The 15,374-nt window shown below is 45.0% G+C and overlaps 1 protein-coding gene across 4 annotated transcripts in view; it reads left to right on the forward strand.

Moving 5' to 3' along the window:
• The window catches only part of CTXND1 (cortexin domain containing 1), a 46,977-nt gene extending 32,966 nt beyond the window's left edge, over window positions 1-14,011 (forward strand). For 2 of the 4 annotated variants that reach the window (XM_043434456.1, XM_043434458.1), the window contains exons 2-3: window positions 9,674-9,837; window positions 10,035-14,011. In XM_043434456.1, coding sequence (XP_043290391.1) covers window positions 10,097-10,276 — 180 coding nt within the window. In that variant the 5' untranslated portion in view covers window positions 9,674-9,837; window positions 10,035-10,096 and the 3' untranslated portion in view covers window positions 10,277-14,011. Of the gene's footprint in view, window positions 1-2,884; window positions 3,139-9,673; window positions 9,838-10,034 lie in introns of those variants that run through there. The other 2 variants (XM_043434457.1, XM_043434455.1) reach the window with 2 other exon arrangements.
• The last annotated feature ends 1,363 nt before the right edge of the window (window positions 14,012-15,374 follow it).

The following is a 15,374-nucleotide window of genomic DNA, read 5'->3' on the forward strand; positions in this document are numbered from 1 at the left end:
GGACAATTTCTTCCTGCAGAAAATTGTTTCCCTAATTGCTATAAGAAGAAGTAGAAAATCTAAATATGCCAACATCCATTAAAAAATTGAAAAAGAGGCTTCCCCGGTGGTCTCATGGTTAAGAATCCCCATGTCAATGCAGAGGACACGGGTTTGATTCCTGGTTTGGCAATATTCCCATAAGCCCCTGCACCACAACTACTGAAGCCTTTGTGCCCTAGAGCCTGAGCTCCACAAGAAGAAAAGCCACTGCAATCTGCAACTAGAGAGTAACCTCTGCTCGCTTCAATTAGAGAAAGCCTGCATGCAGCAACGAAGATGCAGCACAGCCAAAATAAATAAACATTTTTTTAAATTGAAAAGTATTCTTCATCACGCATTTCCAAAAAAGATTACACAAGTTGAGTTCAAAAATCTTCTATGGAACAGATATGAACTACTGGAGACAGAATTATACAGAAATCTTCCTTTTGTGCTTAGAAATTAGCATAACCTTGATACAAAAATCTAACACAATAGCACACAAAAGAATCAATAGATCCATTTTACTTAGTCATAGTTGTAATATTCCCTAGATAAAATATTAATATTTGAATCCAGCAGTGTTTTAAAAATAGTATACCAAGTAGAATTTATTCCAGGATGTAAATTTGGTTCAACATTAAGGTATTTATTCATAGACAGTGAAAAATCCACATGTTCTTCTCAAAAGATCCTGAAAATTGTTAGAATACTAGAATTAATAGGAACAGCTAGCATTTATTCAGCATTTACTAGGTGTCAGTTTCTGTGTTGAGAATTTCCCATGTTTTATTTAATCCTCACAATAATCCTATCATCCCCTTTATTTCTACGTAAGGGAATTAAAACTTAGAGAAATAAAGCTTGCTTAACTTGGTGGAAATTATTTACCAGGAACCAATAGCCAACACCATAGTCTTTTTTTTTTTTTAACTTTTTATTTTGTATGGCAGTGTAGCTGATTAACTATGCTGTGATAATTTCAGGTTCGCAGCAAAGGGACTCAGCCATAGGTATACATGTATCCATTCTCCCCCCCGAAATTCCTTCCCATCCAGATTGCCACATAACGCTGAGCAGAGTTCCCTGTACTGTACAGTAGGTCCTTGTTGGTTATCCATTTTAAATACAGTAGTAAGCAAATACCATAATCATTGAAATAGGACTCCAGCCCCTTGCCTGCTTGAATCTCCACCAGCCCTCATCCTTGGCAGTTTTGTCTCAGTTTCCTAGATTTTTCTTTTTAGAGCTGTGTTGCTACGCAATCCATAGTAGGACAGAGGCCCAGCTTATCACTGGCACAGACAAAAAATACAGGATGAATTTTGCACCTCTGGTCCTGGCACTAGCACCTACCTTCTGCCATTGGAAGGAATTCAGGAAAACCAGAGATGTTTGTTGGAAAGATCATGGAAAGTGTCACGTCACTGTCCTCTGCAGCAACCAGCATTCCCATGGAGGTCTGGTGGTTAAGACTCTACACTTCCACTACAAGGGGCTTGAGTTTGATCCTTGGTTGGGGAACTAAGATCCCACATGCTGCATGGTATGGCCAAAAAAAAGAAAAAAGAGTGTTGGTCCTATAAAGGGATCATTAGTCCCATCCTTTGCCCTCTCTAAGCCTCAGTCTCCCTAACTCTAAAATAATGGCACTGGATTGGATGATGTCCAAGTTCATTGCGTCTGACTTTACACTGAAAGACTGATTATCCAAAACAAGGCTCAAATTACTTTGGAGAATTGCAGCATAGAAAATGTCAGCTTGTTGGCCCCCCTGCTGCTAGAGGACACTTGTAAAATTTGTAAGAAGGAAGTGCGAACATCTCAACTCATGGCTGGAAATGAATTATGTTCTTCAGAAAACTTGCCAGTTTGCAAAACTTTGGGCTCTTGTTAGTTTACCCTTCAAATGCAGGAAGGCAATTTGTGGAGCTCTGCAGAAGGGATTTGCGTGAATTTGGGGGAAATACTGTCAACAGAAAGTGTTCTCTTGCCATATGTGTGACACAAGTAGAGGCAGAAAACATACGCGCCGTGCAGCTGACGGAGCCCCAGCCCTCTCAAACAGGAAGACGGTCTTCAAAGTTCTCTATCGCTAGAGGAGATAAAGACAGACATTTTTTAAATGCCATGTTGGTTCTGTGTGGCAGAATATTCAAAGAGGTGGAAATCTGACATTTCTTTCTGGGAAATAAACTGCTGATGTGCAGACCTAGAGAAATGCTGGGAGAGGCGGGCATATTTGCATGAGTCGTCTGAGAGCCTCATGAATGGATACTGATTGAGACTCTAACCCTTTGCCCCTGAGATTCACATTCTGAAAATCTGCCTCAGTAGCTCACGCCTTGCCTAAACAATATCCAGAGGGAGGAAAGAGCAACACAGCCTCTGAAATAAAGTCATCGTGAGGATAAAAGCATTAGACTTTGGGGCAGGTCCCTGCCTGGAATTGGTGGTCTCTTAAGAAAGGAACAGGTTGGTGTTTGTATTTTTTTTAATTTTTATTTTTTAATCGGATGATAATTGTTGTGTTGGTTTCTGTTGTACAAGAGGAATGCTTTTTTTTTTTTTTTTTGCTTATTCTTTTCTTTTTTAATTTGGATGGTAATTGTTCTGTTGGTTTCTGCAGTACCAACAAAGTGAATCAGCCATAGGTATACATATATCCCCTCCCTCTTGAAGGGGAAGGAGAGGGTGGGATGAATTGAGAGAGTAGCATTTTAGTGTTTATTTGGCTGCATCAGATCTTAGTTGAGGCACACGGGATCTTCGTTGGGGTGCTTGGGTCCTCTAGTTGTGGCACATGAGCTTAGCTGCCCCAAGTCATGTAGGATCTTAGTTCTCCAACCAGGGATTGAACCTGCATCCCCTCTCATTGCAAGGTAGATTCTTAACCACTGGACCAGAAGGGAAGTTCCAGGAGAGGAATGGTTTGAACCTCTGAGGCTGTGGATCCTGGGATGGGTGGCAATCAGCCATCCTGGAGGCTAACTAGAGGCCCAGGAATATGGTTGGTGTATGGCAGCAAAGCTAAGAAGCTGTGACGTGGGGTCTCTTGACAGAGCTCTTGGGAAGGCTGGAAGAGCCCGCACCTGGAAGAACCAGCTATGCTGTAAGGTAAACACTTCCTAGCTGTTAATATCAACTATCTTCCCCAGGTGATGTGGCATCCTTCGGGTACTAGGAGGACACTCCATCTGGAAGGCATGGGCCAACTGGCTCTCTAGTCATAAATAAGCACCTTGGGGACTTCTTAGTCCCAGGAAATGTATTCAAACTTGGTGACGTTGGAGCTTGAGCTGTTCAGTAGAAATATTGGCGATGAATGTGTTCTTGTTGTTTTGTAATCTCAGAGTGGCAAAGGGGAGCACAGATGTACGAGAGGAGAGGAACCCTAGTGGTGGCTCCCAGGCTGTCCCCAGTTCTCAGAACAAGGAGGGGTGCCCTTCAGTCCCGGGGGACTCCAGGTAGACCACGATGCACTGGAGGACTTCATGCAGCTTCATGGGCTTGACCTTGGTCTGGCTGCTATACCCCAGCCCAACTTGGATAGTAATCCAAGACCCTCTTGACAAACACCTCTTGGAGATTGCTTAATTTTATGTTCCAGTACACTTTAAGTCCATTTTGACCATTTACACTCTAGAAAACATCCATATCATTGAGTTTTTCAAACGTACTGATGGGTTTTACACAGCACCACCGCTTGTGCTTTTAAACTCCTTAGTACCCATGGTTATATCCTCTTTCTCACTCCTGTTGTTGTTCAGTCGCTCAGTCGTGTCCGACTCTTGGCGACCCCGTGAACTGCAGCACGCCAGGCTTCTCTGTCCTTCACCATCTCCTAGAGCTTGCTCAAACTCACGCTGATTGAGTTGGTGATGCCATCCAACCATCTTATCCGCCCCCCTTCATCTCCTGCCCTCAATCTTTCCCAGGGTCTGGTTCTTTTCCTGTCAGTTGGCTTTTCTCATTCTTAAAGGTGTATACTTGTCTTTTCTCTCTTTTTCTAGATAAATTTTGCCAGAGGTTTATCCAGGTTCAAACTATTATAAAGACCTTTCTCTGTGGTTTATTTTTAATTCTACTGGTGCTCTGTTTTGTGAATTGTTAAATTCTGCTTTTAATTTGACTTATTTCATCTTCCGGATTTCCTTGATGCTGTTTTTATAATGGTCTCAGTTTATTTCTTCTTTCCCTGTATTCTTCTTGTTCAATCATGAAAGCTATGGTTTTGGCCCTGAGTATAATAAACAGCTGTCATTCACCTCACTCCATAACTTCTAATATGTAGTAGTCTCATTAGAGTGATTTTCTAAATATTTTGTAATTATACTTAATTTCCTCATCAGCTCAATCATTATTTTTTAACGTTATTAAAATCAAATAGCTTGTTGGTTTGTTAGTTTGTTTAATCTTTTGTGGTCAGAAAGTATAGCCTGTAAAATTTCTGCTTTTTAAAATATATAGATGTTTTCTTTGTAAATAAATACCAAATCAATTTTTGTAAATGTTCTATAAACATTTGAAATCAGTGTATATTCCCTATAGGCAATAAAAATGTCTATTCAGCTAACTAATTTAATAGTCAATTATTTTATATCATTCTCCTAGTGTTATCTTTAAATATTCAAACATGTATCTTAATCTACACTATTCTATCAGTATTAAAATAAAATTTGCATTAAATTATTGAATTAATTAAAATTATTAAAATATTTACACTACCCAAATTATATAAAAATTTTATTACATTTTGATTTAGTTCCACCTTCCCTCTACTAGGTTTTATTGAAATAATGCAGAATTTTAGATACAAGTTATCTTTATGAAGTTTTTCTGTTCTGTAACTTTTGTTTTTTAAATTATTAACATTTACATTGTTTTATAGCTATATTTGGGCTTCCCAGGTGGCTCAGTGGTAAAGAATCCACCTGCCAATGCAGGAGACCCAGGTTCAATCCCTGAGTGGGGAAGATCCCCTGGAGAAGGAAATGGCAGCTCACTCCAGTATTCTTGCCTGGGAAATCCTATGGACAGGGGAGCCTGGTGAGCTATAGTCCACAAGGTCGCAAAAGACTGGGATACAATTTAGGACTCAGGTCAGTTCAGTTCAGTTGCTCAGTCATGTCCAGCTCTTTGTGACCCCATGGACTGCAGCACACCAGGCCTCCCTGTCCATCACCAACTCTGGCAGTTTACTCAAACTCATGTCTGCTGAGTCGGTGATGCCATCCAACCATCTCATCCTCTGTTGTCCCCTTCTCCTCCTGCCTGCAATCTTTCCCAGCATCAGGGTCTTTTCCAATGAGTCAGCTTCTCGCATCAGGTGGCCAAAGTATTGGAGTTTCAGCTTCCACATCAGTCCTTCCAATGAACACCCAGGACTGATCTCCTTTAGGATGGACTGGTTGGATCTCCTTGCAGTCCAAGGGACTCTCAAGAGTCTTCTCCAACACCACAGTTCAAAAGCATCAATTCTTCAGCACTCAGTTTTCTTTATAGTCCAACTCTCATATCCCATACATGACTACTGGAAAAAACCATAGTCTTGACTAGATGGACCTTTGTTGGCACAGTAATGTCTCTGCTTTTTAATATGCTGTCTAGGTTGGTCATAACTTTTCTGCCAAGGAGTAAGCATTTTTTTATTTCATAAAAAATTTAGGACTAACAAACAACATATACACTTTAACAATGTAGCATTATCTTTTTTTTTTTAAACCTGCTCCTCATAACCAGTAGAAAGTTAGTGCCCTTCTTGGCACTATTCAATTTACTGCCTATCAGAAATGAAGATTTCTTTTTGACAATCATCTAGAGTCACTAGAAAGTAGGGTTTTCTATTTGAGAGTGATTCTATAAGGAATCGAAGTTCACTAAGGTTACCACAAATAATGGATCTTTTAGTGTAAGGACAAGAAGAGCCTTGATCCTGTTCTCTCATTGCTTCTCATGGTCTCTTAGTGATGCCCTTCCTCTGACTGTCCTTGTTGTTTTTGCCACCACCAAGGCTATGACTGGCACACCTGATGGATCAGCAGACTGGGAAGGGCACCAGACTTTCTTCTTTTATTTTTTCTGCCATACCACACCACATGCAGAACTTCCCCAGTCAGAGATCGAACCTGTGCCCCCTGCATCAGAAGAACAGAGGCTTAACCACTGGACCACCAGGGAAGTCCCATGCCTCAGATCTTGATGTTATAGTGTCAGCAAGACTGCTGATGAAACCCTCCATATCTTTGTGCAGTTTCTTTCCCCTCCCTATATGGCTACTTTTGTCCATGGAATTCTCCAGGCAAGGATACTGGAGTGGGTACCCATTACCTTTTCCAGTGGATCTTCCCGACCCCAGGATCGAACCCAGGTCTCCTGCATTGCAGGCAGATTCTTTACCATCTGAGCCACAAGGGAAGCCCTGTCTGACTGCAAAAGTGCCCAAAGATGGTATACTCTTGTTCCACCTTCATTTTAGTTTTCCTTTCCCTTCTAAGATGCATTTTCCCAACAGCCTCCCAGTGAGTCGCTCCTTCTCTAGTAGCTGGACAGTGTGCTCTTGTGCACCTTTGATTGATTTGTTTGCATTTTTCCATACCTGGGGAAAGAGAGCAAAAATAGCCCATGTTTTTTATAGATCAAACATAAGAATCAAAATATTTAAATATTAGAAAATAACAAATTCTCTCCACAATATTGCATGAATTCCATCCCCTCCATGCATCTTTCCATCCCAGCTAGTAGTTATGGTCTGTACTTACGGATATACCATTTTATTAATATTTAAATTTCACCAAGAGTTCAAGTATATGCTAGCTTTATGTTCAGATTTTTGAAATGAAGATAAAATGAACAAACAGCTTAAGGGTGCAGTGTGTTTAACACTGCACAGTGTATTGATTTGGGATTCCCAGGTGGCTCAGTGGTAAAGAATCCGCCTGCCAATGTAGGAGACGCAGGAGACCTGGGTTCGATCCCTGGGTCAGAAAGATCCCCTGGAGGAGGAAATGGCAACTCACTCTAGTATTCTTACCTGGAGAATCCCATGAACAGAGGAGCCTGGCAGGCTACAGTCCATGGAGTCCCAAAAAAGTCAGACATGACTGAGCACACATTCCCAGTAATATTAAGCAAATAGACGATGTAGGGGGTGGTTAACTGTCCACTTAGGAACACAAGTATAGGGACAAGGCCTGCCAGTGGAGGTAATACCCACCATTCAGGTCTGAACAGAGGTCTTTGGTTGCTGACAGAATCTCCCCTCGACTTCAAACTTGAGACAAAGCACGGAACATACAAAATTTGATTGAGACATACCACTCAGTATACCAAAATTGACTTCAGAACAGTAACAGGATAGATTGGGCAGAGCCAGTTTGAGTTGTGGGGGCCAGTCTGTAGCGAGCAGGGTCGCCCGGAGGCTGGAAATGTGGCAGCTGAAGCCTAGAATAGGGAGATGAGAGCAGCCGTCTTCTAAAAATCGCTGATTTCCAAACAAATTCCTAAGTCGTTTTTGGTCTTAATCATCTCTTAGCACAGACTCATCATCTCCCTCTGGCAAGCCTGTTAATTGCTCTGAGGAAGGAGTGGGGCCACCCAGTGCAGTCCCTCAGGACAACACAATCAGTGTCAGGTTATGACACTGGGCATCTTCTGTGTCCTGAGCAAATGCTTTCCACTTAACCCATCTGTCATCTGGGGAAGTGATTCTGACGGGTCACCTTTCGTAATGGCTCCGCCACTATTTATAGAACCAGCAGATTACTGTGCGTGATCAGCTCTGGTCTTTGTTACCTGATTGAATTCGCGCTGTCGATACAGCTGATTGTTTATCCCCAAAGTAATAAGTGACGTGCTTTTTCAGTCTCCTTGCCTTCATACCACTGGTGTCCAGAGGGCAGAAGCTAAGCAAGTTTGCATCTTCTCTGACATTTCCTGTGAACCCACAAGGCGGGGGCCTGTCCTGGGTCCAGGTTGGTAGTGGCCCTTGGTCAGACTTGGACCCTGCCCTTGAGAAACTGACATGCTGCTCTGACTGCATTGTGTACCCCCAAATTCATATGCTGAAGTCCTGACACTCAATGGGATTGTAACTGGAGATAAGGCATTTAGGAGAGTATGTACTCAGTCTCGCGTCCAACTCTTTGCAACCCCATGGACTACAGCCCACCAGGCTCCTCTGTCCATGGGTTCTCCAGGCAAGAATACTGGAGTGGGTTGCCATGCCCTCCTCCAGGGGATCATCCTGACCCAGGAATCGAACCCATGTCTCCTGTGTTTCCTGCATTAGATTCATGACCACTGGCACCACCTGAGAAGCCCCCATTTGGATCTGCTGCCCCCAAACCCTAAAACTGCTCACTTTCACAATTGTGCCAGGTCAGTCCAGCAGCCATTCCCTTCAGGGTCGCTCACTGGCCCAGATCAGAAACGCTGACTCTGGAGCAAGTTCCCCTCCAGCCACCCCAAGCAGGTGGCAGATGGGGTGTCTGGCCTGTGCAGGCTCTATGCTGAAGGACGGTTACATTCTGCTGGGGACCACTGAGCTGACCCCTGGGAAGGTCGGCCCCTCAGATCCCAGGGAACGGCAGCTGAGTTCAGCTGCATCACTGCTGGGGGTCAGGTCCTCAATGGGAAGCGGGGCTGGAAGGGATGTGTGTCCGCCCTGTAATTAACGTTAATCAACGCACACCATCTGGAGGGTGGAAGAATCTGTTCTTTGCATCCACACTCTTGGCTTTCATCCCAGCTGAAGGATCCAGAAAATGTCGATAACCTTCCTCTGGGGCACGTCGCCAGGTTATAGGGCCCAGTTCTGGCCCCAGACTAGACAGGGGAGAGCCACCAGACAATTTCTCCAAGGTCTGACTTTTATAATTGGTGTGGGGTCTCTGATATTAACTTAGGGCAGATGCTGAGCCGAGGATTTCAGTCTGTGTTTGAGAGGCCAGACTTGAGTCCAGCTATGAAACGCAGCCTTAAAGCCAATGTACTGTGCACTTTACCATGGTCACTTTGGTAAATTTTATATTATGTATACTTTACAACAATTTTTTACAGTTGTATTTTTATTTTACCTTTAATTAATTTTTATTGGAATATAGTTTTACAACATTGTGTTAGTTTCTGCTATACAGCTGAGAGAATGGGACTCATATCCATACACCCCTCTGTTTTGCATTTCCTCCCCATTCAGGTCACCAGAGAGCGGTGAGCAGAGTTCCCTGTCTGTACGGCAGGTTCTCCTTAGTTATCTATTTTACACATAGTATCAACAGTGTGTATATGTCAATCCCAATCTTCCAATTCATCCCAATTGTTTCATGGGCACAGTTTCAGTTTTGCAAGTTGAAGAGAGCTCTGGAGACTCTGGTGATGGCTGCCCGAAGATTTGAATGTCCTAAAGTCACTGAACTGTACACTTAACCATGGTCACCATGGTAAATTTTATGTTATGTCTATTTTATCACAATTTTTAATGTTATATTTTTTAAAAGAGAGAAGGAAAGAAAAAAAGCATCAGTGTAAAGTGTGGCTGCTCCCACCACGATGCTCAGGCAGGAACTCTCCAGGCCAGACTTTTCTGCCAGTCCAGCTCAAGTCTAGGCATCGTGGGAAGTGACCAGCCTTCTTCTGTCCTATTCTGTTTCAGCTGCTGCCAGTTTGGGTCCCTGCTTTCTAAAGGAAAGGTCACTGCTCTCTCTGGCTTCCAGCTGTGATGTCTGGGTCACCCCCGCCTCCCTCCTGAAGCAGCCCCACCCAGGGTGCGTGCCCACCCAATGGCCCTTATGAAGTGGTAATCACTCTGACCAGCAGGTGAGTGCCCTCTGGGAAGAGACCTCATTGGGCACGAGGTCTCAGCTCTCATGTTCAGGAGGAAAGGGGAAGGAGCCAACTTCCACTCCAGGGGTGTGCATAAGAACCCAGGGTTGTGCTCTGCCCCCCCCACCCCTACCCCCACTGCAGGTACGTGGGCATAACCCTCTGATCTGCACTGCCCTGGCTTTCTACAGGGGTGGAAGATGGTACCAGTCAACCCTGCGCCGGAGGAGGAGCCCGAAGCCGCCACTGAGAGATGGAGGACCCCACGCCTGAGCCCGTCTACGTGGACGTGGACAAAGGACTGACCTTGGCCTGCTTCGTCTTCCTCTGCCTGTTCCTCGTCGTGATGATCATCCGCTGTGCCAAGGTCATCATGGACCCTTACAGTGCCATCCCCACGTCCACCTGGGAGGAGCAGCACCTGGACGACTGAGGCGCGGGCAGGCAGGGGCAGTGGGGAGGGACTGAGACCCTGGCGCTCTCTGGATGAGGTTGCCCTGGGACACCTCCGTCCCCTGGCCACCAGCCTGCCAGCGCCTGGAGGCAGGCGGGAACAGATTCGGCCACCGGGGATGGAGAAGGTTCACCTTAGCCTTGTCCACGCTCACACGAGCAGCAGGCCGAGATGCGTGGGGTGCTGGGGGCAGTGCCATGGCCTGCCAGTCTGGGGATGAGAGGACCGTGAGTCAGTAGCCCGGGTCCAGGCTGGGGACTCTGTGAGACTGTGGGTAATGCCAAGCCCCATTTGGCATTGGATACAGGACAGATCATGTAACAGTGGTCGGGTTTTAAGGACACCCTTGCCCTGATCATGCCAAGTAGCACACGCACTCGCCCCAGGGGTGCAGAGCACAGACGTCCACCTGAAATCCCCCCCTTCCCACGGGCTGGCAGTGGTGCCAGAGTGGTGACCCAGGGAAGCGGATGGATTCAAATTCACAAAAGGCACAGGGGCTGCTTCCCAGCAATATTTTTTTAAACTAAAATATAGAAGGGTATATTTTTTCCTGTTATAAATGAAATGTGTATTTTAGAAGTTTGGAAAAATACAGATAAATAATAGAAGGAAAGGGGGAAAATAATACTTATAATCCCACTTCCCCAAAGCCACCATCTTGATATATTTTCTCTCAGTATTTTTACATATATTTTTCAATAGGCAAACTGTGTGCATGGTGTTGCATCGCTTCATATTAGAGCATGAACACGTTCTCATGTCATCAAACCCTCTTCAGAGCCATCATTTTTACTGGCTGCAGAGTATTCCATTGGTGGATAGGTCATGGTGTAATAATTATCTCTGTTGGTCATATGTTTCTTTTTTCCTCCACTATTCTTCATGCAAAAATATTTCACCCAGTGACTTCTTGAGAGCACACAGTATATGAGATGAATATCAGACAGGAAGACCTGGGTTCTACTCTTGTCTGTCACTCTAAGGCTGTGTGACCTTGAGCAAGTCACTTTACCTCTCTGTGCCTCCGTCCCCTTGTTGTATAAAGGGGGAGGAAAAACCTTGCCCTTTTTGTTTTGTGTAAGCCTCATGTGAATGAAAGGGCAGGAGGGGGAGTGCTTTGAATGTAAATGTGCCGTGGGGGGAGACAAGGAATAAGTTGTTGATTATAATGACTCCTTTCCCTCTTTTCCCACCCTTCTCACCCACCTCACACTCTATCACCTAAATCTAAGGACTTGCAGCAAGAATACTGGACCAGAGTCCACAAACCTGGTCCCAAGTCCCAACTCCTCTTCTATCTTGCCCTATAGTCCTGAATAACTCAGCCTCTCTGATCCCCAGTTTCCTCATTTGTAAAATGAGGGAATAACATCTACCTCTCAAGGTTGTTGTGAGGATGAAATGAGAGAACATGGGCAAACATTCGTGTCTTTTCTTGATTTTTACCACCCCCAGGAGAAGCCAGGGGTCTGAACTGGGAGAAGGAGGGGTCTGGATTCCTCTCTCTCAGAGGAATCTGGAACCCTGGATTTTCCTCAGTTCCCAGGGCCCTTCTGAAAAACCAGACCTCCCAGCCAGGACCTGGTCAGAGGAATGCTCACAGCAACCTCTCCCACCCAGCACCTCAAGGAATATGGTGTCTATTAATTTAAGTAATCATCATTGTCATCAGTAATCCTGCAAACACAATATGAAGTTAAGTGAGACCGCCTGAACACCCCCTGACTCTGAAGGTATTTATTCCATCCCTCTAAGGCATGCCTGCCATTTCCCTCAGAAGTGACCTGCAGCTGGAAAGAAGCTCAAGGCTCCCTTCCCATCACCCGCATCCCTGCCATCAGTACCGCCCCATCCCGGGTCACCTGGGAAACAGCTTTCCAAAGCACCGTCACCACGAGGTGACCTGAAAGTGAACAGGGGCACCGCTGTGCAGGCAGCATTCCAGGGCATTTCCAGCTGTTCCCCACGCCACCCCCCACTGTGTGGGATGCAGAAAGGGACAGCTGGCGAAGACAGTGGACAAATGCATTGGAGGCTCCGTCTGAGGGGACGATTTAGAGCAAGGACCCTGTACATTGCCTCAGGCCCAGCAGCAGCCTTCACTCTGCAGCCTACCTCAGAGATAGCAAGCACTTCTGTGAAAAGCTCATCAGCCTGGATTTACAGTGCCAATCAGAACCAACTCCCAATCAGCAAATAACAGATCCCAAGGAACAAGAGGTCTTGAAGACCTCACCTGGAGATATTTTAGAGCTCTAAGGAGTAAATAACAGGTGCCCGAGGGCTGTACTACTGAAACCCTGATGAAGGACAAATAGCTCCTGCAACATTGAGGAACTTGCTAGAAATCCAAAATCATGGACCCCCTATTCCAGACCTCCAGAACTCTAATCTCTGCAGGTGGGGCCCAGGAATCTCTTAGCAAGATCCACTGAGTGATTTCTCTGCACGAACCTGGGCTTCCCAGGTGGCTGAGTGGTAAAGCATCCTCCTGCCAATGCAGGAAACTCAAGTTCTATTCCTGAATTGGGAAGATCCCCTGGAGGAGGAAATGGCAACCCACTTCAGTATTATTGCCTGGAGAATTGCATGGACAGAGGAGCCTTGCAGGCTACAGTCCATGGGGGTCACAAAAAGTCGGATGTGACTGAGCATGCACACACATTAATTAAATGTATCAATATGTTTTTAGGGAGGGATATGATCAATTAGTTTGAGAGGCACTGCCCTGGGGGTCCTCTGGTCTCACTTATTTCTTTCCCACACCTAGAGTTGCTAATATTTCCCACCCTATCTCTTTTGACTTTTTTTGGTGGCAAAGGGAAATAATAACATTTCAGCAAAAGATGGAACATTTCAAAATCACTCCTATTCTAAGCCTCCAGATAGATAATAGTGATTTCCATTGTGTGTCCATGTGTTCCCTTCTCATCTTTGTCCACATGCAAGATATATTTTTTCATAAAAGCCTCCTGTTACAACATTTTAATCAGTATCTCATAACATTTCTGCATAAGCATGTTTCTGCTACACGCTTCCTATTTATCATTTTAGTAGCTATAAACCATACCATCTAGTGCATGTGTGTAGTTATCCAGAATCCTGTTATTAAGTATTTGGATTGCTTTCATTTTTCCCTAGTATACATGTTGCAAAATAAAAATAAAGAAAGAAAGCTTAAGACAGATATGATGAACCCTGGGGCTTGCTCAGGATGGTGGATAATAAATATTTAAATGACACCCCCTGCAGCTTAGAGACACATGGTGGAGGGAGAGCCATCTAAATATTTGATCATAATAAGGGATAACCCAACTGATATTTCAAGCTTTTGTTGTTGCTTTAGCTGCTAAAGGATGGAGGAGATGGTCCTTTGTCATCAGAGCATCTTAGCCGGTTTGTAGCTGGCTGAGATGAAGTTAGGGCTTCAGATGGAGAGGTAAACTGGTCAGCGAAAGAAATGGAAAGAATTTTTGAAGACTGGAAGCTGGCAGAGAGAAAATGAAAAGCATCAGAGAGAAAGAGTTGTTGACCTCAACCCAGGATTTAAGGCAAAATATGATCAGAGAAAAAGTCACTGCTGCATGGTATGGGTGATGGAGTCTCCAGACAGTGGTGTCTGGTGGCTGATTTTAAGTTGTTGCCTGTTCTGTGCTCTGCTCCAGTCCCTTCCTGTTACCCCAAACTCTCAGTAAAGTCTGATACACAATCCACCTTGTGGCCGTGGTGTTTGCGGGGCAATAAAGACATCTCGGGGGGGCGGGATAAAAGACATCTGGGAAGTGGGTGATGTGAAGGAATGTTATCTGGAAAGGGATGACATGCTAGGGACAGGTGAGGTAGAGAAAAAGAGCAGAAGCAAGAAATCAGTGATGGTCGCTAGCAAAAACATGACCCCTGAGAATGCTCAGACAGGCTGGTATGACTAATAGAGGACACTAGTTTTACCTGCCTGGTCTATCAATTCCCATCAACTCTGTTTCATTTTTTACAGTTAGTTGCTCAAATATCTACATGTTCTTATTGAATTGCTACTCTTTTTTTCTTTTTTGGTCATGCCATGCTGCATGCTGGATCTTAGTTCCCTGACCAGGGATGGAACCCTCCCCACTGCATTGGATGCGCAGAGTCACGGGACCACCAGGGAAGTCCCTTATTGAATTGAAACACCCATGACTCCCTCTCCTATAAAATTGCCACAGAATTTGAGGCTAACTCAATCCAAAAGGAGCTGGTTCTGCTTCGAAACATCAGATGGGGAGAATTTCAAAGCCTGGCGTGTCCACAAGTGTGCTTCCACATCCACAGTCCTGCATGTGTGAAGGAGGACAGCCTGCAATGCCCTTTTTGTTTATGGCCCAGTCTGCTGAGAGGCGCTTGAGCCAAGCTCCCTGGTCCACATTCACATACCCAGTCACTCCATCCAAACAGTACATGAGGCTGGCTGTGTCCAAAGGGACAGACAGCCTCAGCCATGCCAGCCCTGAATCCATAGGTCCTTGGTCATCATCGGCTAAGATACTTCCTCCTTCCTGGGGAGTTTGTCTTGGGGACCTGTATCACTCAGAATCCTAGCAGGAGAGAGATATACCCCCAAAGCATTCCATGAAGACAGTTCAATGACGGAATATTTACAGAGGTTGGTCAGGGTCAAGGGAAACAAAAGAAGGGGACAAAATACCCATGGATGGCCATGCATGACAATGCAAATCCATCACCACTTTAGCCAGAAAAAAGGAGAAGGAGAGGGTGTCCCCAGAAGCCACTGGAAGAGGACCCCCTCCCCAACCAAAGCCATGGCTCCAGGCAGCCAATCAAAGTGCAGCTCAGTGGAAAGGGAATAAGATTTCTCACCCTCTGCCCTCTAGTCTCCTGTCCCAGCAGCCAAAAACAACAAAAGCAAAAGAACAGGGAACTCTGGGTGATAGGGTTCATATATATTAGTGAAATAGAGCAAATGAAAACTAACCAGTACTGGGACTTCTCTGGTGGTCCAGAGGTTAAGACTCTGAGCTTCCAATGCAGGGGGTTTGGGTTCGAGCCCTGGTTTGGGAACTAAGATCTCATGTGCTGC

Source organism: Cervus canadensis, chromosome 17, assembly GCF_019320065.1.
Source record: "Cervus canadensis isolate Bull #8, Minnesota chromosome 17, ASM1932006v1, whole genome shotgun sequence".
NCBI lineage: Eukaryota > Metazoa > Chordata > Mammalia > Artiodactyla > Cervidae > Cervus > Cervus canadensis.